Below are 27,887 nucleotides of genomic sequence, written 5' to 3' on the forward strand. Positions count from 1 at the left end.
GTACAAATGAGCTATAGAGTTGAACTATTTGGCAGTAGGGTTTAGAGCTGGGCCGTTTATCATTCTTTTGATCGTTATCATGATAATTCAGTCAATATACAGAATTATAATATGGATTCTTGTCCATATCGACATGCTCTAGTAGAGGTGAGTGAATATACAGGCTAAGGGTTGTGGGGTGCCAGATCCAGCTAAATAATTGAATTTATTCAGGTAAATAAGACCATGCCAGTGCCAACATCATTTCAGGTACCAACAAGGACAGCTCACATGTAGTAATATAGATGTTTTTATTTTATTCCAAAAAATCACATTCATCTTGTGCTCTCAAAACTATACATTTACAACAAGAGGGGGGCACTATGGCTAGGAAGGAAATAGGGGACAGGAAAGATTTTTGGCACATACTGTAGTGCAATATTGACAAGATTATCAAAAACACACTATTACAGAAGACATGAGGTTCAGTTACTCCACACAGTGAGGTATGGAGTCAAAACAGTTATCCTGAAGCACTGTTTTTAGATATATTCTTATAGGCTATTATTAATTCTATATAACATTTGCTTTTTAGAATTAGAATAATCTACTAATCACAGACCTCCAAATAATTTGTAGTCTTGCGCTTCCACTCGGAACACAAGCAAACCTCTATTGAATTCATGTGTTTCATTACTAACACAGATTTGTTAGACAACAAAGTATCTATATGCTCTGTAAATATGAGGAACATGTTATAAAAGAGTATTGAAACATCTTAAGAAAAACCGGCCTCATAATTCTGATATCAGTCCAGCTTGAGCATCAAGCGCCCATCATATTGCACTAGTTTCACACTGATGGTTTTAAAACACAAGGATGTTGTGTCGGAGTCCTTTGTAGCTGGCACTGCGGAAGTGAAGTCATGTCGTTGGCAAGTGCCTCACAGCTTATAGTCCTGGGATCTAGAGCTCTTTCTGCAAGGCTGTGTGTGTCGCAGGAAGGAAAAGAGGTCCAATAGCGGGGGCTCTTGTTTATTGGGAACTGGAGGTGGGAATCTAATGGTCTTTGTCCAACACTTCCTAATGATGCTGCTCAGCAGTTCCCAGAATACACTGCTCTTCCTGTAACAGAGCTTGATGTTCTTCCATGTGTCTGTCATGTGCTGCGGAGGCAGAACACAGGCATAACCAGGGTTCCCACCAACACGCTGACTGTCTGAATGCTATGCAGTCCTTTTGAAAACTGCGATCGATGCTAAAACAATAAAACAAAATACAGGTAATAATAATAATAATAATATAATAACATGATAATAATAATGTTCTGCTCTGTAAGCATGATCAAGCCTTGTCTCCAGTATAGGCATCATAGTCTCAAGAAGAGAGTTCTCATGGAAGAGTCTTTGAAGCTCTTTAGATGCACTTCCTGGCAAAGCGAGAAAATAATAGCTACAACACAGCAATTAAAGGGTGTGTCCATAAACCACAGCGTTGAGTTCAGACACCAAGTCTGATGGGAGTCCAGTTGTCTCTTCTTGCCTTGTCCTAGCTAACTTGGAAGATGCCTTGGCCGCAAACACAAAAGTACAAATGTTCGGTTTGGTTAGAGCTCAGGCGTAGAGTGAAACCCACTGTTTTAAAACGAGTCGAAGTGGCCTGTTGACCGCATGTTAACCATGTCGACCACACCTCTCTTGAACCCAGTCGGAAGATTAAAGGAAACCTCTATGGTCAGACCACAAACAGAACCAGAACCAATCCTTGGAACCATTCGCCACTATCTGATACTAACCACCAGTCAATATCAAACTGCTTCTCTAGTGTTGCTCAATATCATGTCCTTGCTGGAAAACAAATCTTGACAACACAATAGCCTCCCTCCTTTCATCTCTCTCCATCTTTCTCCTGTCGAGGGTTTGTAGACATGTATTCTGGGTTCAGCACTCTCTCAGCTCTCTCTTCCCCCACCTCTCTTCGCTTGTTCGTTCTTGGCTTCCTCTCCTCTCTCCATGTGGATCCATTGGCTCTTCTTCTCCCCAAACCAATAGAATAGGTGACCGAGTTTGAACTATAAGGAACAATCTCAGGCTCATCCTCTCAGACCTCCGTCTGCAGGTCGATGATGTCCTGGCTGACCATTGAGATGGTGGCTCCAGCCTTCTCCCACTCCACCTGCTGCATATGCAGGGGCGACACGGCCAGGGGCTCTAGGTCTTTCCGCACCCAGGCAGGCGGTGAATGTTGCGTCCTCTGGACCCCATCCCAGGGTCTCTCCACCTGTTGCTGCTGCTTGTCCTGATGAGGTGAAAAGTGGAAGGCCATGAGTATTTGTATCACCACATTAGATTCGGTATGTTCAATGCAATAAAGCTGGACCTATATTTTTTTGAAAATTGTGAATCTGGATGATGGTCATTCATTGTAGTATTCCTTGTTTAATCCACCAACTGTCAATCGACTAGCCATTAACTAACTACCTTTAAGGTAAGTTAAAAATCCCAATATAATTGTGTAATGTGCATTAACTGTTCCTCTTATACTGGGGGTGCATTGCAATGCAGAGTATGCCCCATTTAAAATGCCTAAAAAGGTGTATTCAGAAAGTTAGACCAGTATGGGTAATAGGACTCACGCTGTGGTTTGTTTTGTCACTTCCTCCAGAGGACACACTCCATCTCACAGACTGTAAGGAAGAAGACAAAAATGCATGGTTTAAGTAATTATCTTAAAAGACTGTTAATGCAATTAACAGCTGAGGTCAAAGGGGTTTGCTGAGGTCAATGTGGTTTGCTGAGGTCAAGTTTTCTTCAAGAACAATACTCTTATGTAAATAAAGACTCAGCATTTCTGCATGACAAATCTGATTAAAGATGTTCCACAGCTTGGAATGGTCTCTCTCTCTTTTGGTTAACATTGTCTAGCCTAGCGACTACCCATTTATTTTCTACTGTATTTATCTTCAATAAAATAACTGTATGTGAATCTTTACGTACACTGTAAAATAGATTTATATATGATTATTTACCTTGCTGTCTGAAGCAGGGGACTCTCTGTCTTGTTTCTCAGCGTGATGTAATTTCCTGTTGAGGTCCTGGAACATGTTCTGGTGACGTTTCCTTGTGTGCATGATCTTCTACGGGACACATGGGAAAAGGAATAGTAGGTCAGCAAATGGCACAAAATGACTCAATTTTAGACAAATTGAATTTAGCTACTGATGAATTCTATCTAGATTATTGGTTAATATACAAACATGCACTTGAGTTTGCTTAAATGTAGCTCTTTGACATTATTACATGTTTATTACAAGTTTATAGATGTGCTGTTAACATGATAATACAGTATTTGTTATATAATAACTTTTTGTTGGTTACAAAAGATACATACCTCGAAATCTAATTCAGCATAACGGGACTTCTGTCTCTCCAGGGAGCTCATGGACAGTGTGGAGATGGTCTCGCTCTTGGACATCATGGAGTTCATAGAGTCGAAGGTGTCTCCCAGGCTGCTGTGGGTGATGTGAGACTCGCTGGACATGTTGTGGATGTTCTGGATGGGAGAGTCCCTCTCCGAGTAGGACACGCTGACCCGGTCGGACGGTAGCGTCTTGAGTCCGAAGGCAGCCTGGGGCTCAGCGAAGGGCCCACTGAGATGAACCAGCCTGGTCTGTGGAAGCTGCTCCACGCTGATGTTGTACTTGGACGGGTCCTCTTTGGCCTTGCGAAGGGTGGAGGTGGTGTTGGGCAGGAGCAAGTAGCCGCTACCGTCGGGGCAGCTCCCCTCCGCCTGGCCGCACACCAGGTCGGCATCCAGCTGCTGGAAGAGCTCACCGTCGCACACATAAATGGGTTTCCCGCAGGAGGACGGGTCCATGCCGCCATGCAGCCAACTCTTCTCCCTCTTCAGAGTGAGGGTGTGGCTGGAGTACTCGGGCACGGCCTGCATGTGGGCCTTGGTGGTGTGGGAGGGCAGGGTGTGGAAGTTGGAGCTCATGGGGAGGGGCAGCTGAGGTGGGAGGGGCATCTTCTCCTCACAGGAAGAGTTCATACCACCTAGATTAGAGAGGAGGGAAGGGGTGGGGGAAAATAGGTAAGATAATGCACGTACAGTACAATCATGCTGGGCATTTCTGTTGATTCCCATTGATTGAAAGGATGGTCAAAGGTAAATAATAGATTCAGAAATAATCAAAGGTTGTGCTGAAATGTTTTCTTTAAATAGCAACACGCCTCTAAAATATCTTCATTCTAAATGGACAAATAAAGGCCCTATGCCCTTCAGGAATGAACGGGCATTTTAGTAAGTGAATGGAAAAATGGTTAGGGGGGGTAATGAAAGGAAAGACACTCACCAGGTCTGTTGGATTCAGCATCCTTCTCGAAATCAGACTGCAAAAAAATACAAAGAGAAGGTTTTCTTAGTATTTATTAAACACTTTTACATTGAAAACACACGATTCAATCGTTCATAATGATTTCATTCAAGACATAAGCATAACCAAAGACACTCACCATGAGCTGGGTGTGGTGGCTATTTTGGATGGAACTGCCAGAATCTCCATTGCCATCGTCCTTACGGTCAACAACTCTGCATTTCACTGCCTCTTGGACCTATTAGAACGGGGGCAAAATGACCAAACAGTCAGCTACATTCTGATGTACTCTTTCAGAACACCCCTCAATACAAACCAAAACATAGGAAAAATAATACTTGAAAATGTTGTGCTTGCCTCTCTACGCAGGATGCAGTGCACCATGACGATTATGAACCCTTCCAGGGAGTCAAAGACAGCGAAGAGGATCTGGAAGAGAGCGGAGCGGCGGTCGGTCATGGCCAGGACAGCGGACATCCAGGTGAGGGCCAGCAGGGGCAGAATCACACAGGAGCTCCACAGGGACGCTCCCGCTCGCTCCTTCAGTTTGACATCGGTGATGCCGTCCTTGGACACCAGTTTGTTGAAGACCAGGATGCCAATTACCATGTTCACCTGTTCAAAAGAAGTTAAAGACACAATGAGTGAGACAATTGTAGTGAGCAATGGGTTTAACTGTGGTTAACAGTATGTTGGTTTAACTACTATATGTCATAAGAGAATGCATGGTAAAAGCATTCATTCATAAGTATTTGAAGGTTTTAAAATATATATATATATATATATTTTTTTGATATACAGGGATATATACCAGAACAACAGCAGCAGCGGGCCCAACGAACGAGTAGAGGAGTCCACCCTCCAGAGAGAGCCAGCAGCTACAGGGAACAGACAGAACAAGAGCCATTATTACATGAGCTAGGGTAAGGGAGTTAGAGAGAGAGAGAGGTAGAAGAAAGAGAGAGAGGTGAGGAGGAAGAGAGGTGCAACGTACTAGTTGACGGTGCCATATCCCTTAGCCTTGGTAAATCCAACAGACACAGCCACCACCAGAGCAGGGAGTCCTATAAGAGAGAGGGGGAGAGAAGGAACAGAGTTAGGGTTGAACGAGAAGACAACATGTCAGACAGGGAGGAAAACAGTCCAAAGATGGTTGGAATTAGGTGAAGTCTGGAAAAGGAACGACAGACACATTGACCCACTCATACACATATAGTTACTTTATCTACTCTTTGAATGGGGATGCCCTTTATAGCAATGCTATTTCTCTGGACAGAAATACAGACACAGTGACAGACAGAAAGCCATGTATTAAGGTACGTACCCCAGCCTAAGCAGAGGAAACGCTTGCGGATGATGCGGTTGCGCAGACGGCCCGTGACAGCCATGTAGGACTGCCACGCTTCCGTCAGCACCCAGCAGAAAGATGAGAGGAAGAAGAAGTGGAGGAGGGCAGCCACCACACCACACACCACCTGAAGGAAGGAGGGAAAAGAGAGAAAGAGAGTGAGAGAAGAACGGTGTCAGTGGTGCGGCTAATCCCCAAGGCCTCAAAGCAGGAAGTCAGTCTAAGCAATAGAAAAGAAGAAAAAGAAGAGATGGGATTGGTTAGAATGGTGCCCTACCTTGTTGCGAGCCTGGGTTTGTCCAACCAGAATGAGGGCATTGGAGCAGATAATGGAGAGGCAGAAGTTGATGAGGATCACTGAGCGCTCCGAGCGGATATACCTGGAGGACAAAATGGAGAGAGTGAGGACGGAGGGAAGACAAAGAGTGTTGCTCACACAAAAACATATGATATTACTGAAATGTGCAATAGTGGTTTTGCTTCCAGGGGGCACTTACTTCCAGACGGAGACATAGATAATGATGAGGAGCAGAAGGGTGAGAGAGGAGACCCCACAGCCCACGATGAGTGTCACAGAGGGAAGAAGATTCTTATCCATGTTCTGTAGAGAGGAGACAAGACAACACAACGCATTCCCTTAGTACGGTGCACACCAGCAAACACACCCACTTGAAAAAGGCTAACACCAGAAAATGAACAATGACACACACACACACACACACACACACACACACACACACACACACACACACACACACACACACACACACACACACTATCAGTGAGCCTTGTGGGCAGGCTCTCTGCTGCGCTATCTGGAACAGCAGACGGCTCCCTGTAGGCAGACAACTGAATGGCACAATTAGGCCACTGCTAAGGCAAGGTGACCCCAAGGTGAACGTGCCAGAAAGATGAAGCGGCAAGCCAGAAACTCGGCCGAGGTCACTGCGTTTCCCCATTGAGCTTTTGAACCAGCAAATGAGGCGAGAAGGATACAGAACATATATCTCCCGCTACTGAGCAGAGGGGGAGAGAGAGAAATATCCTGGGTATTTCAGCATGGTGGCTTGCTGTTATTTTCTCCTGCCATTGTGGTGCGACAGCGGTGCTATAGCTGCAGTAGTAACCTTCTACGTATCTCCACCCATCCTTACAAGCTGATATCTGCATAGATTTATATGCGGTTGTGTCTTTCTATGAGGGGATTTTTACTGTGTCTGTGTGTGTGCCTTGTATCTTCTCACCCCTCCCTGCAGTGGACAGGTGGGCTGTTATCCCGTGCATTCATCTGACACCCCCTGCCCTCCCACGTCTCTGACAGGAGCTTAGAGCACTGCTAGAGCCATCGGAGGTGCCCACTTTTGTCAGACAGCCCTGGCACACTGAACTCCCGGCAGCGGGCACACGAGAGGATGTCGCACCCCTGTTAGCCCTGTTGCTGACTCATCTGTGGGGCCCACGAGGGCACCAATACTGATGAGAGGGAGCCAGTGGCCCCCACCCGCACCCACCAGTTAACTGGCTGGGGCTTATTGCCTCGCCTACCGTCCCCCTGCTTTGATATCTTTTGTGGGGGTTGAGTTAATTGAACACCTTAGATTAATCTGCATCACCGGGGTGCAAATGAGACGCGGACCAATCATGTCCAGGCACCCAAGGTGGAAGCCTTCTTCATAAGCAAAGAGTCTAACTAGGCATTTTGATAGGGGTTAGGAATTGTGGCCCTTATAAAGCGAGCTAAATGCTAAGGAAGACAATAAATTGGCTATCTGGGATCCTTGGGACGTCACTTTGTAGTTGAAAGGTAAAATGGTTACGGCTTTGGCCTTGCAGGTAGTGTCTGAGAGGCTAAAATGGGGATGAATGCGGTGTCTGGGAAGGCTGTCTCTGTCGCTATCTGCTCTCTGTGTGGACCTACCTCATATCCCTGCACAGCTGGCAAACACCGCCTAAGGCAGCCAAATACTAAATTAGCACAGCAAATTTGTTTCGAAATCTATCCAACTACATCAGAGGCTTCCAAACCAGATGGCAGACAGAGAAGGGGTGCGCTGAACTGCCTTTTGCTTCTACCTCTTGCTAATGCCAGGGAGAAAAATAACAGTGGCAGCAGTATGCTAGCTTCACTATATCCCTCCCTATCTATCTGTCTATATGGGTTGATGCAGCCTTTCGACATGGGCTACTGAATGAAACTGTAATTCAACCCGTCTTGAGTTTGCCCTTGACGGAATCCCAATGTTCCCATGTTCCCCTAAACCTAGAATCAGGACAACAAAAAAAGTCTTTACGGTGCCTATTAAGTGCGCATTTTCATTTGTGATAAGGCTTGATTACCCAGTGCGCACAGCTCTAATCGGGGTCCATTGGTCAAGGTTATCTTCACTGACTAACTAGGTGGGCCACTCCTGCCTCTTTGACCATGTGTCCAAGACACGTTCTCATTTGGTGCAGGGTCCAGGAAGCAGACCTTATCAAATGAGAGCTGAAACACTGCAGTGTCTGGCTGTTCTCTCCCATACAGCTGGCAGGCGGAGGGACAGTATTGAAAATATCTATAGTACACATCAAAGGATGGTGGGGCGGGTGGAACCATCAATGCACAACCAGAGGTGTGCCTCTCATTGGCCAGCATCTTTGCCATTTTTCAGAGAGACTTGATGCAGCCCGTGGGGGACAAAATGATTGGCGTAGCTGGCCGTTGACTATGGGGGTGGGTAGGGGTGGCTGGTTTTTGATGTTGTCTCACAAACACAGGGGGCGCTGTAGCTGCCTTTCTCTTTTCCAGACTGACAACAGAGACAAATCAAATGATGACAACAGGTCTAGAGACAAACAAAGCCCCAGATTGCATCTCTTATGTTTAGATTGGCAGCATCTTCCGCTGGGTACAGCAGAATCATGCAGTCCAAGCATACTTACTGGCTGTGCTTTTGTATAGGCTTGGACATGCTTCTGCTGGGCCCACCACAGTTTAGTATGTGATATTTGCAGTGGAATGGAAGATAATCGTATGCGCCATTAAAGCGATCTGAGAGACACATGCGTTTCTCTGAATTTTAATAGCAAGTCCCATCTGTTGATTGTCACAGTGGTTTTGTTCATTGCAGCAAACTCAGCACCAGCACTGCACAAATGGGTAAACCATTATCTCTGACCTGGGGGTTTGTACAGGGGGAGGGGATGGGGTTTGTTCTTCCTCAATATCCCAGTTACCAAAAAATCACACAGATGAGCTTGCACCGCAGAAGTCGTTACCAGGGCAACTAGAGAGTGAACGCTATGGAGGCACAATCTAAACGGGGTAAATTATACATTGCCTTTGCGCAATGGAGCTCTATACATATTGAGAAAATGAATACACTAATCAAAGTATATGTTTCACCAAGTCAGTGCATGCCGTGAAAACTATGGAATGCAACTCCCTATGAATTTGAATACCCCAAATGAATGAATTAAGAAACTTGATCAAATGGAAACACATTTCTGAGATATGTAGAACACATTCGGATATGATGAATAAGCTTAAGTGCCTGAATACCATACACATTGTTCAGGTGATGCCTGTAACGTCCGCTATTCACTCTATTTGTAGGCTACAATGAAAACATTTAGCATTATGTTTTTCAACTTGAATTTGTTTATTTCATTCAATTGTTAATAATTACACAGAATTGCCTCCGATTATTAACGCAGACACGGCCATATGTAATTTCCACATATTTGATTAAGAAATTGTATTGAAAACCATCTTTAAAATGTAACGACTAGGCCTATTATCACAATTATTCGATAGTTATGTTGATACATACTGAATGTCATTTCTATCGGATATCAGCATGTTGCAACAGTTACCTGATCATTAAAATCACCAGGCTATCAAAACTATGGCCAATGGCACCTACCTGCACGGAGACAAAGACGAGGACGCTGGCAGCGCGAAACCCAGTCATTCGAAAAACAACGCCTATGTTTACATTTCATTCTATCATCACACACACAAAACGAACATTAACATTAAAGAAACACACGGTAAATAGGCGCATCACTTACCATATCAGGGTTTAGACGCGCTAAAATGGCGAAGGTGGAGAGCCTGTCACACACGCATTTGGTTCTGAATGAATCAACAGCGACCGCTCTGCAGCTACGCGCAGACCAAGATCCAAGCAGCGAAGAACTGCACAGGGCAAGAGTGAAAGAGAACAGCGGGTTATGTATGAGTGAGGAAACATTTTTCGGAGAAATGATTCAAATTATCCTCTACATCCCAAACAGTTGTCACTGTAGAATATAATAAGACCACATAAAATATGCCCAGAACATTTGTAGTAGCAAATCACAGGTCTTTCAGTTTTGCATGGTAATTTGAAATGTACATTTGACATTTTAGTCATTCAGCAGAAGTAGTGAGTGCATACATTTTTCATACTGGTCCCCCGTGGGAATCGAACCCGCAACCCCGGCGTTGCAAGTGCTATGCTCTACCATGAGAATGTATATTTTTAATACGTGATTGATATGATATGTTATATGTGTGTGAGTTTGATCCAAATCTAAGTTCTTATTATACTGTAATGATATAAGAATAAACCTTTTGTTTTCACAAGACAAACTGTTTCGTTATAATGAGTGACTATGTCTCATTCTGTAATTGTAGTTCTAACACCTGAAATGGTGGCTCTGCTTTGGGATGAACACTATTGTCGCTAATGCTATACCAAAAACATAAAAAATTATCTGTCTAATTTATATTCTTTGACTATCTTTCACAAGCAGTAGTATATATGAAATGGTGGACACTGGGGACCCCAACAAGCCTAAAGTCAATATACTGAAAGAGGAAATTGTAAAAGAGAATTTCTTCCAGCAGACTTTCTCAAATGTATGAGTAAAATAAGAAATATGAGTGTATTTCTGTGGATGAGAATGGATTTCATTTGTGCCCTTCTGCTAAACCATGCATGCCCTTATGGTTTGGGCATGGGAATCACTTCAGCACATGACCTCTATATGACTGCCATGGGGTCTTCTCTAAACCTTTTGAATATCTACGGTGTATGATGTTAACTCTCAGGTAAGATGGCCACTATGGATTTTCATCCAAGAATATCCAGTTTTAGGCATTGAGACAAAGGGCAAAGTCTTGTCATCAATGACCACTAAAATACATTGTAATCAGCAATCTCCAGACAGCAACAACCCCTTTTCCTCATCATGGAAGAATGAGGGACGATACACAAGCGCGTCACATATTCTGTGACAAAATCCTTATGTCACATGGGGGTAAAGTTATCAGGCCGCACTGTGCAGCAGAAGATCTTGCCACCTCACAGTGTTTCACATGTTGTGAGTGTCAGGGGGAGAAAATGGAGCGAAAAGCTGTGGTGGAAATAGAACACCACTACCAGCCAGCCCTCCTAGCCAGCCCTCCTAGCCAGCCCTCCTACCCAGACATAAGCCATCACACTGTCAGGTATAGCAGGGAGGTGGAAACGGCAGTAGTCCCTAGTAGGTAGTCAATAGGAAAGTCATCTGGGAGAGGAGGCATTGCTCTGTATCCAATTCAGTTAATTACCTGCTTGCCTGTGAGATTTCTCAGGTCGCTCAGATGGGTTAGAAGTTGTAAGGTGAAGTAGAGGGTAGACTAGGAGGCATTGTTCCTCGTTAAGGTTTGTTTAACTGTAAATATCTGACTGTGTAGCTTCGAATGGGGATCAGACAGAGTAGGTTAGCTTGGAATGAGTCATGTCTAATATCGAACGCTAACAGCATCTCACTGAGAGGTGGACACTGACTAGACTAGCCTAGCTTAGCGCTAGGCCTCAATCTGTGTGTCTATAGCATAGCATAGACAGTTGGGCGTGGATTGACATGACATCTCCCCCTTGAGCCTGCCTCAAAACCAAACAAGTGCTGCTCCACAGAGTAAACATTGACCCAAACTCTGATCCAGGGCTTCTCCCTCTCTCCCTCTCTACCATTCCCCCCTCTCCTCCATCTAGTCATTAATCACATCCGCTGTCCAAAATTAATCTAATTTAGCTGGAGGCACGTACTGAAAGTGTATGAGCTAATTACATTTTCTCCTCTTCCTCTTTTTCTTCTTCTCTCTTTCGACTTAGGCTGCTTTTCTCAGGTGGGAAGGGATTCAGATGTGGATAGGGCCTCAGTTGAATGCATTGCAGTGTTTATCTGTGATCCACAAGTGTACAAATCTAAATGTAAATGTACGGCTGGCTGCCTCCAAAATAGTCCCTATGGAGCTATGGTCATAATTAGTGTGCTCTATAGGGAATAGAATGCTATTTAGGATGCATGCACCCTAAGCCCCACGGTGAGAGATCCAGAGCTGGGGGTAAACAGAATGCCAGGTTGTGTTCGTAATGCATTAAAATGCATCTAAACATTTTGTTGTAAACATCCATGTTTCACTTCCTTTTAACCTCTGTTAACCTTTAAAAGGACAACATGACAACAGGAGAGATGGGAGAAGAAGAGTTGCCATTGTCTTTGGATGATTAGAATGAAACTTTACTACTTCAATGTTGCCTCTGTGTTGTGTCCCTCTCTAGTTAGTGCGGTATGAATGGATCCTGAGGACCTGTTGATCAGTGAAAGGTGTCACAGGGGGCTCTGAGGATGAGAGAGGCTGCTACCAAAAAAGCCCAGAGAGATGGGTCATGTCAACATGGTCTATTGATGCTCTGTCCCTGCTAGTAGAGACGATTGACATTACAAGAGATGCAACACTACTGCATCACAGTGACTTATATAGCTAAAGGGTGAATGGTCATATAAAATGACAGAAGCAGGAGTGAATGGATCTTTGAGCTGGCGGGAATAATCAACAATCCCCAAATGGCTTGACAAAATGATGAAAATATGGACATTTATGAATGGAAATACACAAACGGGAACATTAGTCACCACTTACGTTTCACTCTCATCCCAGGAGATGCAAGTTTCATTTATGGTGTCCTGGGAAAAGAGAAAAGGCGGGGTAAGGATCTAAGAAAAAGGAAATGCGTATGGTGCACAGTTGAAGCACAGTTGGAGTCCTCCATCCACCACCATATGTGTGAGATGCAACAGCATGGTGCTAACCACCATCAAACGTTTTTTTTTGTCACGCTAACTTCCACGCCACTCCTCATTACCATAATGGCGCAGGTGTATTTATGCAACTTAATGTATAACTCTGAAGTTTGTGGTTTAAAGAGCAACACGATTTCAAAAGTAATTGTGGCACTGCAAGTGTACATGAAATGTCAAATGTCGGATGCTTGTTAAAAACGTGTAGTTCTGAAGAGCCATTATCCAGAGGAAACTTACATTATGTTGGTGGGGGAACTCGATTTCCACTGGGGGGGACAGCAGGCCTGGGGTGGGCTTGACCATAACTGTGACTACCTTGGAGTCGAGGACGGTGCTGTTACTGAAGGGATAAGAGACAGGATATTTGGTCAAATAAAGCACAGTTTTGTAAAAGTACTGTAGGTTTAATTCCGGTAGTTGATTCAATGGCAATCAATGGCTGTCTACTTCAGGGGAATTCTAAAATGATTAGCATATTGTTGTTTTTCACCGTGAGTAACCACATGTCTGTAAGTCACTGAGTCCTAGCCCCATTTAGGTTTCAACTGAGGACAGTCTACCTTCATCAAGGTACTGTATATCTAGAAGGCACTGTAAAAGTGAGCAGTATCAGTCATTCAGTAAGGAAGTCTACCTTTGGAAGGACAAGATAGAGCTGAGGTTTCTGTAGAGAATGATCCCGGTCACAAATGCAGTGGTGCCCTCTGTAACAGACAAAACCCACAATTATTATCATTATTCCACTGTTTCATTAGGAGAGAAGAAAATGAACAGACAAGAGCTTTTGAGACTTTTTGAGTTGGTAGAACTGTTTGTTTTACTGTCTTCTATCTGTTTCCTTAAACAAATAATACATGCATGTCATTTATATATGCAGACTAGCTGTGTATGCATCAGTGGTTGTGAATGTACACTCTTTAACTACAGTATGTATGGCATTCTCACCAGACTGGTCGATGGACAGAGCATCACGGGAAACAGTGATCTTCTCCTCTGAGGTCCTGACCCAGTCCATCATGCCTCTCCATCCTCTCACTGGGAAGGTGAAGTCGGTGGTCATGGTTGTGGGGCGCTTATGGATGCTCAACACTGGAGAGGAGAAAAAGAGACATAAGATGTTGTGTTAAAGAGTGTTCCTGGAATACATGTTGTGTATAGGATACATTGACTCCGTTAGGGTCTGGTAAGTGAAGAATCAATTCATTGACGCCTGAACAAGCGGAGGACAGCTATGGCTTCATGCGTCATGTCTTTATCTGTCTGGAGGAGTTGCTGCTGAATCCTGTGTGAACTGCGATTGTGAATGTCACCTTTGCTATAGCCAAGACGACATGGCAAGAAATTGCTGACGCAATGAGAAAAATAAGCGCGAGTTCTACAGTTTGGACAGTGTGTCTTTTCTGAGAGTTTATGTAAAACCCAATCTGCTCCTAGCTTCTTCCCACGTAATTGGTAACTTGCAGGATGGGGTTAAGCTTTGCATCTTAGCATCCAGCTTAACATTACTTGTACCCCTGCACATCGACTCGGTGCTCCCTGTATGTAGCCATGTTATTTGTATCTGTATTGTTATTCGTTATTCACTGTGTATTTATTCTTTGTGTCACTATTTCTATATATCATTTTTTAAAATCTTTAAATCTGCATTGTTGGAAAAGGACCCGTAAATTAAGCATTTCACTGTTACTCTACACTTGTTTTCTACTTTTTACTATCTTCGAAGCATGTGAATTGTTTTTGTTGATTTATTTTTATTTTTTACATATTTCGATGATCTGGTTCTGTGCTATCCTGAAGATGGATAGCTACTAATGGGCCTGCCAAAATGTCATAGATGCATTTTCCCCACTAATCTAGAACGTCTCTTGTGACATGATTAAGATTGATGCACTCTGTTGCCGGATATAGGTAAAGACAAATCATCATTATCTTGGGGGTAAGAGCAGAGAACAGCTGTCCGGGAAAATTTGTGGCTCACCTAAATTCTCGGTGACTTCATAAATGTCTTGGAAGTCCTTCATCTGCATACCGATCATGTCCACAAAGTCCTCGACAAGCTGCAAGAACTCCTTGATGTTAGTGCCCATCTAGAGGAGAGACCGGAGGAGGGAGGGAGAGAGAGAGAGAGAGAGAGAAGGAATAAGGGAGGAGGGGAGACCGTAAATTAATATAAAATAAATCCTAAACATCCAGGGATTGTTTGAAGTCGGTTGAATTAACGTCATTACAACCCATTTACAACCAGAACTGGTTGATATCTGGTTGAAATTGCGTCATTATTACAATGCCAGTTTTGCCGGCTGGGAGACTATTCATTGTTCATAGAGGGTATTAGCATTACTTATCTAAGCTGTGCATATAGAGAAACAATTCATGTATAGGCCCTTATACCACACTGTATATGTAATGCCTTTCATACTTCGTTTCATTCTTTTACAATACTAATGTCCCTGAGCTGTGAAAAGCACTATCATCCACAGTGGAGCCTCCTAACTTCCGGAGGGCCATACATGGGCATCAGGCAGCAGGCTGCTGTGGAAGGGAGGGAGGGCTCTTACGTCTCTCTGACGCAGAACAATTGCGATGTGGGCGAAAGGTGTGTGTACGTCTGTGTGATACATATTGCACAATGTACAGTGTCTGTGCACGTGTCCCTTCTTGACAACGACCATGGTCTGTGGGTTGGTATGGAGATGCACAGATTGGAGAGTGGGCGTTGAGAATCTCCCTGCCTGCCTCGTTCTTTCTCTCTGCCCCGAGCGTCAACTCTCTCCTCACTGAAACACTGCTAGTTCATAATCAGTTCATCTTCAATTTGACACGCACATTTTTGTTCCCTGAAATGTGGGCCTTTTGATTAGTGACTTGAGATATCCACACTAATATATGTATTACCTATCTCTAGCCATGTAGATAACAACCTGAGTAATCCTATCCACGAGGCTGGGGGCCACAGTTAACTTGAACAGGGTTTTCATCTTTCAAGTATCAAAATCAACATATTGCAAAATGTTACGACAAATATGAGATAAAAACGGCAAGAGGATTCATTCAAATTCATGAGAGGCACGTCTGATCCAGAGCATAAGATGCCAAAAACAAGTTCGATGGATTTCTACTTATCCCTTATTCGTAATGGTTCATGTGAGACACACATGAGTTAAATAGTATGGTAGTGTGCTATGCTTGTTTATGGGAAACATGCCCGTAACACTATCTTCAGTATAGGATGGTGTGAGGGAAGTCAAGGGGTTGTGGATTGATATGACTCATGTTCTATTCCTTTTTAATCAATATTCAGAAATGTCTCTGAGTGTCCTGTTCTTTCTATGGTGTCTACTCTTTAGTAGGGAACTGAATGCTTTATTTGGGGTGATAATAAGGTATCACCAGTTACCACCCCCCCCCCCCCCCATTCACTCTCACACTTACAACAACAACACAGAGCAAAATTTCCCCCCCATTCTCTCTCACACTTACAACGATAACACAGACCAAACCCCCCCCCCCCATTCGCTCTCACACTTACAACAACAACACAGAGCAAAATTTCCCCCCCATTCTCTCTCACACTTACAACGATAACACAGACCAACCCCCCCCCCCCCAATCGCTCTCACACTTACAACAACAACAACAACACAGACCCCCCCCCATTCGCTCTCACACTTACAACAACAACATAGACCAAACTTCCCCCCCATTCGCTCTCACACTTACAACAACAGTGACAACAACACAGACCAAACTCCCCCCCCCCCATTCGCTCTCACACTTACAACAACAACAACACAGACCAACCCCCCCCCCCCCCCCCCATTCGCTCTCACACTTACAACAACAGTGACAACAACACAGACCAAACTTTCTCCTCCACTCCATCCCTCACACAGTTGCAAAAACCTGACAAAGGAAGAAAAACGTTCTCCTCCACTCTTTTTCTCAGTTACACAGTCATACAAGCATCCACTCACACCTATTCATATGTTGCATTGCATAAATAAATACACTGCTGTCAGAACTTGACACTCACCAGCTGTGCCTCCTCCCATTTGTCATGATGTTCCTCCTTCAGTAAGTTGCTGATTGTCTGGGCATAGTTCTGTAGAGAAGGAGATATGAGCGATAGGTGTTAGACTTGATAAAGCCCAAATCATACTTTGCTGGAGGAGTGTCAGAACATACACATGGCAAAAATGAATAGCTTACTCTGTGTGAGTGACAATACACATTACAATGTTGCTTTCAATGCTTAATTCAAAAGCAACAGTATTTCAGGCTGACCTCCACATCAGCATTGCTCAGGCTGTATCCGACTCCCTTGTAGATCTCAGTGGTGTTCCTGAGTACATCCATGATGGACAACAGGTCTCCGCTGTACTTGGTCCCCTCATCAGAGGTGGCCCTCAGTCGGGAGATCACCTCAGAAATCCCATCAGCCATCAGGCCCTTCTGAGCCTTATCAACACCATGCTGGGCCTATGGGAAGGGAGGGTAAGTAGAGAGGTCACACTAGGTCATTGAAACTCTAGTTGGTGTACTGATACACTGTAGCTTGAGTACACCGCTGGGAAATCATAGGCTGTGGAGATGTGTTTTTGAACTATCATCATATTAGGTATTGTAAATGAGCCCCATCTCTAAGGGTTTGTAGTTAAGGGCAACGTCTTCAGAGTTGCGAGGTTTGACTACTAATTGTGTGATCCAGCAACAGATGATCATAACTAGCAGGTTTGTTGGAGGATACATCTCAAGACACTCCTTTCTGGCGTAGTCAACTTACCAACAAGGAAATGTCCTGGTAGTTCTTGGAGATGCACTTGATGTGGGTCGGGTTCTCCCAATAAGCAAGGCCTACAGCGCCAAGGGTGCATCGGCGCAAGATCATGCCTGTGTATACAACGGAGTACTGGAGGTCAGCATGATCTTACACAGGGAGGATTACACTACTTAAACATGTGAAGTACATGTATATTGAAGTGAAGTAAATGTATGTATTATAAAAAATAATGTGCTCCATGTGTTGATGTACTGTACCGGTGGAGTCTGTAGGGCAGGTCACGGCCGCCATATCTCCTGCTGGGGTTCTCTTCCACACAACATCACCATCGGTCTCCTCCTGACAGATCTCATGGGGTTCTGAAAAGAAGAGAGGGAGACTTGGTTACACATTTTAGTGCATTGAATCAAAGTATTTATTGGCTTTCTCTGGTCAAGTTGTATTTGAATAGTATTGTTTTGTGTTGAACCATTTAATTGTATGTCAGCCATGTTTGTTTTGACTCACTGACCTGGGCATCTTTTCTCGTTGCAGCGTCTCAGCTCTCCTCTCTCTCCAGGGCAAGTCTCTCCACTGAAGTAAGGTCCTTCGCACATCCTCTGTCTCTGCTGGCTTCCTCCCCCACAGGTCTTACTGCAGCTTCCCCATGAGCTCCATGACAACCAGCGTCCATCAACTAGAGAGAGAAAAAACACAATGTTACCCCTTGACCCTGAACAGACTGACCAATAGGCAGTGGCCTTTCACCCATAGACTACCCCTGGAACTGGTTACTTGAAGAGTTATTGTGACAAAAGAGGTTTCCGTTTCAAACTTGGTGTTGCAAGCTATCTACCTGGGCAATCTTTCAGGAAGCAGTTATTGGTCTCACGCCAGTCACCACGGCACTCCGAACCTCCGTAGGACGGCCCGTTGCATTCACGTGTCCTCTGCTTGGTGCCATTGGAGCAAGAGGTGGAGCAGGTGGTCCAACCAGACCATTCGTTCCAGGCACCGTCCACTAGAGGGAACCAGAGAGGGAGGTGGAGAATTAGGACACCATCAAACCTCGGGCCATTATAGTAATCATCATGGCACAAAGATGCTATTAACATTTGAACATGTCCTACTTTGAGACTGAGTAGCAGTGAAGGCCCAAACTCTGTTCTGTTTTGTCCTTCATGCACCACTGCAGATGTCTCTAACTCTAAAAGGCTCCCATGCCAATTTCCTTCCTCAAACGACGCGCAAAACCACCAGTTGTTCGAGCCTGATCAAGTGTAGTGTATTTTAAGGGAGAAAAATGACTGCTTGCTCAATGCAGGTCAACATAGGCCTAATACAATGTATCATATGGGAAGAAAGATGATGGGCCTATTTTTCTAATGGATATGTCCCAAATGGCACCCTATTCCCTAAATAGTGCACTACATTTGACCAAAGCCCTATAGCTATCCTATGGGCCCTGGTCAAAAGTAATGCACTATATAGGGAACAGGTGCCATTTAGGACGCAGTCAATGTTTCCCAACACAGGATGGCAGGCCTAATTCAGGAGTCTCTGGAGGACATCGGATTCCATCGCTCACAGAGTTCCACCTCGTTAAGTTAGCCCTTCAGCCTACACGGGTGAGCAGGAACCTTTTTTTCTTTTGTTCTAATGGGAATGGATGGGGGACTTGATTCAGTGCAACACTTTACTTTTAATTCTGCTCTAAGCACTGTCCTCCTTGTCTAATCTTGGGTATGCAAGGAGGAAAATTGGCCTGATGAAAATACATGACAGGCAGTTTGAAAAAATAAATAAAAGTAATATTTAAATATTTACTATTTTCCAAAGGGCAATACAATTTGTCAGAAATTGAATAAATCATTATTAATGGATAAAGAGACAAAAAAGGTTAATGACATTTTAGATTTCCTGGCTATTCCCAAATATTTCTTTTGGAAGCCAAAGTAAGTGTTTTCTTATTGGGTCGAATAGACTATTAAAGATGATTTGTCCTCAAAACCACTTAAATTTCAGGTGAAATATATATTCGCTTTAGAAATGAGATTTTCCCAAAGTTATGAGTCATTTACAGCGGCCATCTTTTGGTGGAGCATATTGCCATCTGCTGTCCACAGTGTAAAACTACATGGCCAGGCACATTCAATTAACCAACTCAGCTGTTTTGACGAGCGGCAGACCATCAGTTATTTGCTAAGGGAAAAATGGAATTGCAAATGAAAAGCCATTGTTATAATATCTACAAAAACATCTAAGTACCAGACGGACTAAATATTTATGTACGTAGGTGAGAGAGAGAAGAGGACTAACCCACCTCACTGTCAGTGGGCGGTGTGTATGTATCAACAGAGAGAGAACTGAAGCTCCGACATGTTGGTGTGTGTGTGTGTGAGTGAGGAGTGTATTACTCACTGCCTGTACCGCCCATGACTAAGCCCTGCAGGCATTTGTTCTGCAGATACAGTACGTCAGTTGTGATGTCAAACTAATATTTGACTCCCCAGATAACCACTAATAGTCAGAATAGGTAGGATGGGTAGAAAGGAAGGAGGGAAGAGAGAAGCCTTGAAAGTGAAAGTATCTTAGTCAGTCAGAGTTCTTCCCACATGGGTCAGTGAGGGTGTTTAAGGCTACCCCATTGCCAAAGATATTCTCATTAAGATGAGTAAGTAAGTGGTCCTGTGTGGCTGAGTTGGTAAGAGCATGGCACTAGGGTTGTGAGATCAATTCCCGCTAGGGTCACGTATACTTAAATGTATGCACTCACTTTTGTAAGTTGCTTTGGATTAAAGAGTCTGCTAAATGGCACACATCATAATTAAGTAAGCAATAAGGCTAACCTGGGCAGACTGCGATGTTGCAGAACTTGGTCTGTTTGATGGGTCCCTTGCAGGGTTCTCCTCCGTTCTGGGGCTGCTTGCAGATGCGGGTGCGGTCACGGTAACCACGGCCGCAGGTGGAAGAGCACAGGCTCCATGGGGACCACTCGTCCCAAGCTCCATCAACTGAAAACAAGACAAAAAATTCAGCCCATGTCACCAAATACACATTTTTACATTTTTGGTTCATTTGCCCGCAAAATAAATATGAATTCATTGTAAGTAACTGAGTTGTAGTGTCTTTGGGTGTTGACTGTTCAGGGAGGGGACAATTTCATGAGCTATCCACTAGGTGGAGGTTGTGATCTTTACCATAGTTGCCAACCTATCTAGAGGAACACACACACACACCCTAAACACCACCCTAAACACGGCCCCCGGTAAATGAGCTACTACTTACCGGGGCAGACCATGGTGTTGTTGCAGGGCCGGTTCTCGCGGAGGGGGCCGGTGCATTGGGTGCTGTAGGAGGAGGTAACACAGAAACGGGAGCGGGCCTGCCAGCCCTCTCCACAGCTCACTGAACACACACTCCAGGGGGACCACTCATCTGCAACCGCAGCAGCATCCACTACAAAGGTCAGGGGTCAAAGAGTCAGCGCTGAAGGTCCGGCGGCCGTAACACTTGTAATATGGTAGACATCGAAGCTATACATCGAACACTGCAAATGGTCTACCGGTATCTTCAATTTGACAATATTATACTGGTTATTATGCTATTGTTAACACCTCTCCAACTACTCCTAAAGCTGGATTTTCCCCCCCTAGAATGTATGTCTCACCTGTTTGAGGGGCCACAACTCCAGTGATAGGAACATCAGTGTTGTCTCTTTTCAGGCCGACGATGGAAGCCAGGGCTTGGCTACGGCTGTGCACTTGACCTGTGGAGGTAAAGGATGGTTAGTGAGCTGAACAAACAGATCAACACAAAGACAGACAGTAGGTTGGGCAATACAGGCTGACAAGAAAACAGACGGACAGCTAGGTTGACAGGTAGACTCACCAATGCAGGGCTGAGGGTTGCAGGCCCGCCCCTCTTCGACCACGCCTTCACACACACTATCCTCTGGCTGACAGGCTCGGCTGCGCACCTGGACTCCACCCCCGCACTCCATACTGCACTCAGACCAGCGGCCCCACCCACTCCAGCCCTCTGCGGGAGAGAAGAGAAGAGGCACATTGCACACATGATACATGACACACAAGTCCAGAGTCATAATTACTGAGGATGACACTGGTACGTACATGTGGAGACAATAGTCTGAAGGACCTGAACTCATTCTACTGCGCAGAAACTGACATATCAAAATTGCTACAGTTCAGTAAGAATGCAAATAGATTTTTCAGGTAAAGTTTTCTTAAGGATTTCGATGTAAAAAACGGAAACGGGTAATTAGTGTGCATGTCAGGGAGCTGAGAAATGCACAAGGGCAGCTCTTTGTGAGAACCCATACCAGATTAATTTTTTTAATTTGAAATGATTGTTTGCTTTCCAGCACCGTGGAAAGCATGGTGTGCAAGGCTGGAGCGTTGCTACGGTTACTGCAAGTGCTTGGCTTCGATTTCCTGTGCAAGCTAACTGTGGGGGCTTTGTGTGTATCTCTCGCGTCCCTCAATCCCTCAGCAAAGAGCCAATAAACATGTCCGCCATCCAAGAAAACAAAAAGGCGAGCTAACACATGTGCATTGGGAGCTATCTGACCATTTAGCCCTTAAGGAGCCCCACAGTCTCTTACTAAACACCCTTCATTTACGCCTTATGATACTGGGGCAGCAAAAAGCACATCTTCATCAGAACTCCACATTCTCTATATCAGCAAAGGGGGCGGGGGGTCATCTCAACCACATGGAGAGTGAGGTAGGGTTGATGAGTTGGAATCAGCTTGAGGAGATTGTGCTTCCAAGGGAACATGTCTCCAATCAGCCAGACAGAGATCTAGTCTAGACTCTACACTCTTAACAAAAACAAACATGTGGAGTCATGGACATTGAGCATAACACAATAAGCAGATTAAATGGTGGTAACTCTACTCACTTATGATCTCGGCGTCGCGTACAATTTCACGTCCAGTGTCTCGGGGGGTTGGGATGCACTTCTCCAGGTAGACGCCTCCACGGTAGCAGCCGCCGGGCTTCCTGACGGGGGTCTCCCAGCACTGGCAGGGGGTGTTCATGATGCCGCAGGGGTTGAGATGGGTGCTGGTGGACAAACAATTCTCCAGCCACTGGCACAGCTTCTGACAGGCTGGCATACTGGGGTTCCTCTTGCCCACCACCAGGAACTCGGCCTTGAACTCGCCGCTGCTCTCTCCCTCCACAATCTCCAGGCCGTGTCTTGGCGCCACCTTGCGGAGCTGCAGGAACTGCTTGCTGGACTCCAGGTAGGTTACAGAAGTTGAAGCGTCACACAATCTGACGACTTCATCAAAGCTCTCCATACCAAGGTAGGTGCGAGAGGTCTCGATGAAGGAGTCGAACTGGAAGGTCTTGACCTGGCGGGGCAGGCAGGAGTCGGTGGGCTTGGTGATCTTCATGTAGACGGTGTAGCGGCGAGGGTCTGGGTTCTGCAGGGTCCAGGAGCACGGCGTGGAGGGCAGGTTGGCGGTCGAAGAGAACAGCCCGAAGAAGCGGCTCTGCTCCAGGGAGGCGCAGGTATCAGAGGCCGGGCCGGAAGGGACGCTGGAAGTCAAACCGAGGAAAAGAAGGGCCAAAAGGGCCACAAAGGGCCCGGACTGGGGAGGTGACCACGTCATTGTGTGGTCGCTTTGAGAGGGTGTTTCGAGGAGACACAAATCGATTTCACTCTTTTTTCTCTCCTCTATTTATGCAATTTGTTGCAATGTGACTTCGGTTGCTTGGTCCTTGTTGGTTTAGTCTCTGAGGAATTAGATGGGGCTCAAAGGCTTCAGTGGGACAGACAGACAGTCATGTGTCAAAGCTGTGTCTGTTGGATAAAGGGGAGACAAAAAAATGAAACATGACAGGTCACTAAGCGTAACAATTCTCTGATCAGCACCTACCAATACGAACCTCGGTCCAATGGTAAATTCAGGAATTTTTCAGAACTAACTAATATTTGATATTCATATGATGATTATACGCATTGCAACCTGCACATGCTGTCATTGTTAATACATATTTGGTCTTCATTTACTTAATTTGACATTCCTGTATAAATAAAGGTGAAATGTTTATTTTTTTATCCCCACTTGAGTACTGAGCCTGTGATTAGCATTACTGTGCATTTCTGTGCAGCATCAGATCTCTCCAATGAACAAATGAACTGAGGGTCCAGAGTATAATAACAGTGTGTGGACCTGTAATTACATACAGTCCTTCGCAGCGGGCTAGCCTCTGCTCTCTCTCTCTCTCTCAATCTCTCTCTCTCACTGTTTCCTCCCACACACGGGAATGTGCCACTAAACGCTAACCAGTGTGCGTCAGGCTGACGTCTGTGCCAGCGCGTTGCCATTGGGAACCGCAGACAACGCTTGGAGTCACTTATACTCTCCACATAATAATTCACACTTCCTGTTGCTGCAATGTTATTTTCCTTCTGTAGCAAACTGGCTCCAATTAAGATCCTACATCTGTATCTGTCAAGTCATGTATATGAATACCCTATCTGGCCCTGCAGCAAAGAGCACACAATATCAATGTCCATGTGCTGGACTCTTCATGTGGCACCTTATACTTGATGAGTTTGCACAATGTCTAGGTGTTATGGCTACTTGGGTTTGGGGCGTTTTGGGGGCTAAGGAGGGAATAAGGAGAAAAGAAGACTGTTGCTCAGCAACGACTTTCTCATGCATGCAGGGCAAGGATTTTCATCCTGCCAAGTGTCACTGTGGCAGCCCAGTCTTCTTGTGGTAGTGATTAACGCCCAAAGAAGCCCTGAAACCTGATTAATCCACCAAATTATACTAAGTAATTCATGAATATTTACATTTTATAAGTAAGTCTCTAAGGGGGCTCAAAGTCTTGGCTACGTTATTGGGTTTTGTTGAGGAACAAAAGGTATAACCAGGTGCAGAATGATATACCAGAAAACATGAAATGCTTGCAAAACTTCCGCAAGGCCTCCTCCTTCTCTTGTTTTCTCACTAGGGTGCACCTGCATCTTTTAAAGCTAGACCCTATCATTCCTTTCCCCCTCCATCTCGCTCTGCAAAAGGCTCCTTCCTATACCCTCCCTCTGAGGTAGACCTATGCTTTGTGTGGGAGTATGTCTCTCGCTCTCTCTCCTCCCTCGGCCTCCCAGATACCAGCCGGAAGCTCCTTGAATGGGCTTCTAGTGAGGCGAAAACTGAGGAGAGAAAGGAAAAATGTCTGGCTGTCACATTTACAGCCTCTCTCTCTCTCTCTCTTTATAGTCTCTATCTTACTCCACTCCTCTTGCTCTATCTTGCTGTTGACAACAACATTGCTGCAAATACAGGCAGCCTAGGCGTAAGCAGTTGGTAGTTATGGAAACAGCTGTTATAAATTTTTGGTGCATATTGTTGTAAAATTGAGAAGAGAGGAAAAGGCTAAATTACCATCAGGTGCTCTCTGTTTGTGCTGTGATGCACAGCTTTCAAGTGCCACTTTTCATCAAAGAGATGATGATGTGCTTTGCATAACACCATGTATCCAACAGCACTAACAGCCCAGTGAAAAACACTCCTGTTTCTCTCTGTGGATGTGCACTTAGGACTGTGTACAACATATGGAAGTTGTACAATGATTCAAGACTTCACAGGGGATCTACAGAGATAGAAGAAGTGCTTTAAGGCAGAAGGGCCATTTGTTTGCATGACTAATGGAGCGCTGTGAGAAAGTAAGGGTGTGTGTGCAGGTCTGTGTGTGTGTGTGTGTGGGGGGGGGGGGGGGGGGGTGTTAGGAGTTCTAGTGCTGCCATAGAAACCATTACCCTTTGTATGTGGTTGTTTTGAAGGCAATCATAGATCAGTTGACAGTGTATTTGACTACTCTAAACAAGTTCCAGCCACAGCATATTGCCACAGAGACAATACATTGTTATTTGCTCTACTCTGCACTGCATGTAATCTGTATATGAACTGTTTTAACACAGGGACATCTCTGTGTTTCTTCTGAAACGATAACATGCAGCAAATGAAGGACACAGCTGCCGCAGGTGGCCAACAAGTCCCCAAATCCTCTGTCACTTTGTATCTTTTTGTGCAGAGGTTGAAGAAGGGAAAGATAAGAGAAAGCAATCTGAAGGAAGAAAAAGGCCGCTGACGAGGAAAATCAACACAGCCCAAGACTACATGAGCTCTTAGACCCACTTGTGATGGGTGTGAGAGAAAGGCTCTCTCCCACACTAAATGTCACTCAGCTTTTGGCATCCTTTAAATATGCCCGTTTCCATCCAAGTGTACTCCCTCTGTGTCTTTCTATGAGAGCTGACTTGTTTGTTAGCACTTTAACACATGTATCCTAATTATTCACATTATAAAGCATTACTGCCTCTAAAAGTCCCCCTTTGTTTTGGAGACGTATGGTGAGAGTCAAATCAGTTTCTGTGGCAAACGTGTGTGTGTTTGTGTGTGTGTGTGTGTTTTCCAAATGCACTTTTGGAGGTGAATGCTGTACAATGCCAGCTGACAGCCAGTTAGCAAATGAAAATCTTGATTTGAAAACAAGTCATCCATGTGTCTTCAGTTCCAAAGCGTTACATGAACGCCTTCGTCATGCCAAAACAACATGCACTGATATCATGCATTAAGAAGGTCATCAAAGCCAGTAGACACTGTTTGATGATTATGAAGTGTTTTTCTAGTTTCATAGTCGTTGAATGAGCAAAAACGGAAATGGTCACCATGAAATCATTGCTATACAGTATGTGCTATTCTTTATTCAAGCAATAGCAAATGCTGCATTAACAAATGATAGGTTCTTATCAGACATTATTAACTCAAATCAAATTCAGAGATTCATCAGAGTTCAGCAGGGTATGACCATGACAGTTGGAAATATTGAACCGTTAAAAGGAACCATATCGCTGAACACTGAGAAACTTTGGTAGAGCAACCTGTTGATGAATATATCACCACTCCCACGGCAGAAATGTTTGTCTAACATTCATGATAAACATGATACAACTTCATGCTGTCATCAAAATCACTTCCAATTGACAAGCTCATTGCACACGGTTTCTTATGACTTCTGTCTGTGTCCGTGTCTGTAAAGTAACTCTATATGAAATGAAATGTAGTGCGCAGGGACATTGAGAAATATTGCCCGGCTGTGTGAAAACTTACAATGGAGTCATCAAGTTGATACAATATCTCCAAGGGTAAAGTCATTGCATGACATCATTGATATGTGGAAGATCCTTTGGGATCATGTAATGCAACATATACCGTTCAGGTCCGTGCTGCCTAAATGGATCAGGACGGCTATTCACAAAAAAAATAGCTGAAAGGACATGGAGCAATACGTGTAAGACCGGCTGAAATGATTTGCATTTGCACGCTTGTTTCACATGCATACAGCTCCTCATGCTGTGTCGTGTTGTTGTAGGCTAATCATGAATCCAATGTGCAGGTTGCTGCAATAATGTGTTCTGAAGTCACAATATTGCACCAATAAGACGATCGCAGACAAACGGAAAGACTTTGACAGAGCTTTAGACTGAACCGGACATTCCGTGTTCAGCACCATGGACAGCGATCGAGTCAGAAGGTTATTGTTCAGCACCGTTTACAACCGACTGAGTCTCAATGCGCCCGGCGCTGCACTGACGAAACTGATGCATTCCAGTACCTCAACTCTCCCGAAGTCTAGCAGGTTTTCACATATGCAGAGACAACTTCCTCACATAAGCTTTCATGTAAACACATCAAGACAAAAATAAAAATGTACTTGGAATACCAACTATTTCACCAAGCACTATTGACCAAGCACAATATTAAACGGTCAAAGCAACAAAACACGATAAAATTAATCAACCAATAGAATAGGCTACTACCGTACCTTAAGAACGTTCTATTAGTGCACACTCTCCATTCAAAGGTCCACAATTACTCGAGCTGGATTCAGGAAGCAACTTTCGAAGTCTTCATGTTGTCATCGAAGAATGTTCGGGCCAAAACGTTCAGCAAGGGGCGACAGCAGAAACTGTAAATGGCAAGTCCAGACCCGACTGTGTCGGATCGATCCCAAGTTCTAGAGCAGTGTCCACTTCCACAAGCAAATGTCAAATTAAACGACTCTGACCAAACTCCAAAGAGTGTACTACCAACTTTTCTCTGTTGCTATATCCAGATAAACTGACTATAGCCACATTTCGAATTGATTGTATATTGGAGCTCCAAAGAGTCCTGAAAGCAGAATATGTGTTCTTGTCTTTCCTTTACGAGCTCCAATATATTGTTGGTACTTTTACTCCCGGCTTCGTAGTCCTGCTTGTGGTTCTTGCACTGCAAGTGGGTTT

At 44.6% G+C, this 27,887-nt stretch overlaps 1 protein-coding gene across 1 annotated transcript; it reads right to left on the reverse strand.

Annotated features, from left to right (window-relative positions):
• Positions 1–276: 276 nt before the first annotated feature.
• LOC110496026 (adhesion G protein-coupled receptor B1-like) lies at positions 277–27,852 on the reverse strand. Its single transcript, XM_021571652.2, has 30 exons — positions 27,428–27,852; positions 22,482–23,390; positions 21,450–21,599; positions 21,229–21,327; positions 20,847–21,017; positions 20,408–20,572; positions 18,415–18,579; positions 18,091–18,255; positions 17,837–17,938; positions 17,583–17,689; positions 17,084–17,278; positions 16,833–16,901; positions 14,778–14,886; positions 13,745–13,888; positions 13,434–13,503; positions 13,037–13,139; positions 12,639–12,682; positions 9,755–9,881; positions 6,199–6,302; positions 5,979–6,081; positions 5,678–5,828; positions 5,348–5,417; positions 5,165–5,231; positions 4,711–4,968; positions 4,493–4,591; positions 4,333–4,369; positions 3,369–4,033; positions 3,007–3,114; positions 2,614–2,664; positions 277–2,276 (listed from the first exon to the last, which is right to left on the reverse strand). The coding sequence occupies exons 2-30, from the start codon at positions 23,197–23,199 to the stop codon at positions 2,079–2,081; spliced, it is 4,614 nt and encodes a 1,537-aa protein (XP_021427327.1). The 5' UTR covers positions 23,200–23,390; positions 27,428–27,852; the 3' UTR covers positions 277–2,078.
• Between the last annotated feature and the right edge of the window lie 35 nt (positions 27,853–27,887).

This window comes from Oncorhynchus mykiss, chromosome 18 (assembly GCF_013265735.2).
Source record: "Oncorhynchus mykiss isolate Arlee chromosome 18, USDA_OmykA_1.1, whole genome shotgun sequence".
Lineage (NCBI taxonomy): Eukaryota > Metazoa > Chordata > Actinopteri > Salmoniformes > Salmonidae > Oncorhynchus > Oncorhynchus mykiss.

What these genes read in the sequence shown, in the direction of transcription:
- LOC110496026 (XM_021571652.2), bottom strand. Translation starts at nt 23,199, where the DNA reads ATGACGTGGTCACCTCCCCAGTCCGGGCCCTTTGTGGCCCTTTTGGCC. An exon ending in ACGCGACGCCGAGATCATAA is followed by an intron (nt 21,600 to 22,481) that starts GTGAGTAGAGTT and finishes TCTCTCCCGCAG; the next exon opens with AGGGCTGGAGTGGGTGGGGC. An exon ending in AAACCCAGGCTCGCAACAAG is followed by an intron (nt 5,829 to 5,978) that starts GTAGGGCACCAT and finishes TCCTTCCTTCAG; the next exon opens with GTGGTGTGTGGTGTGGTGGC.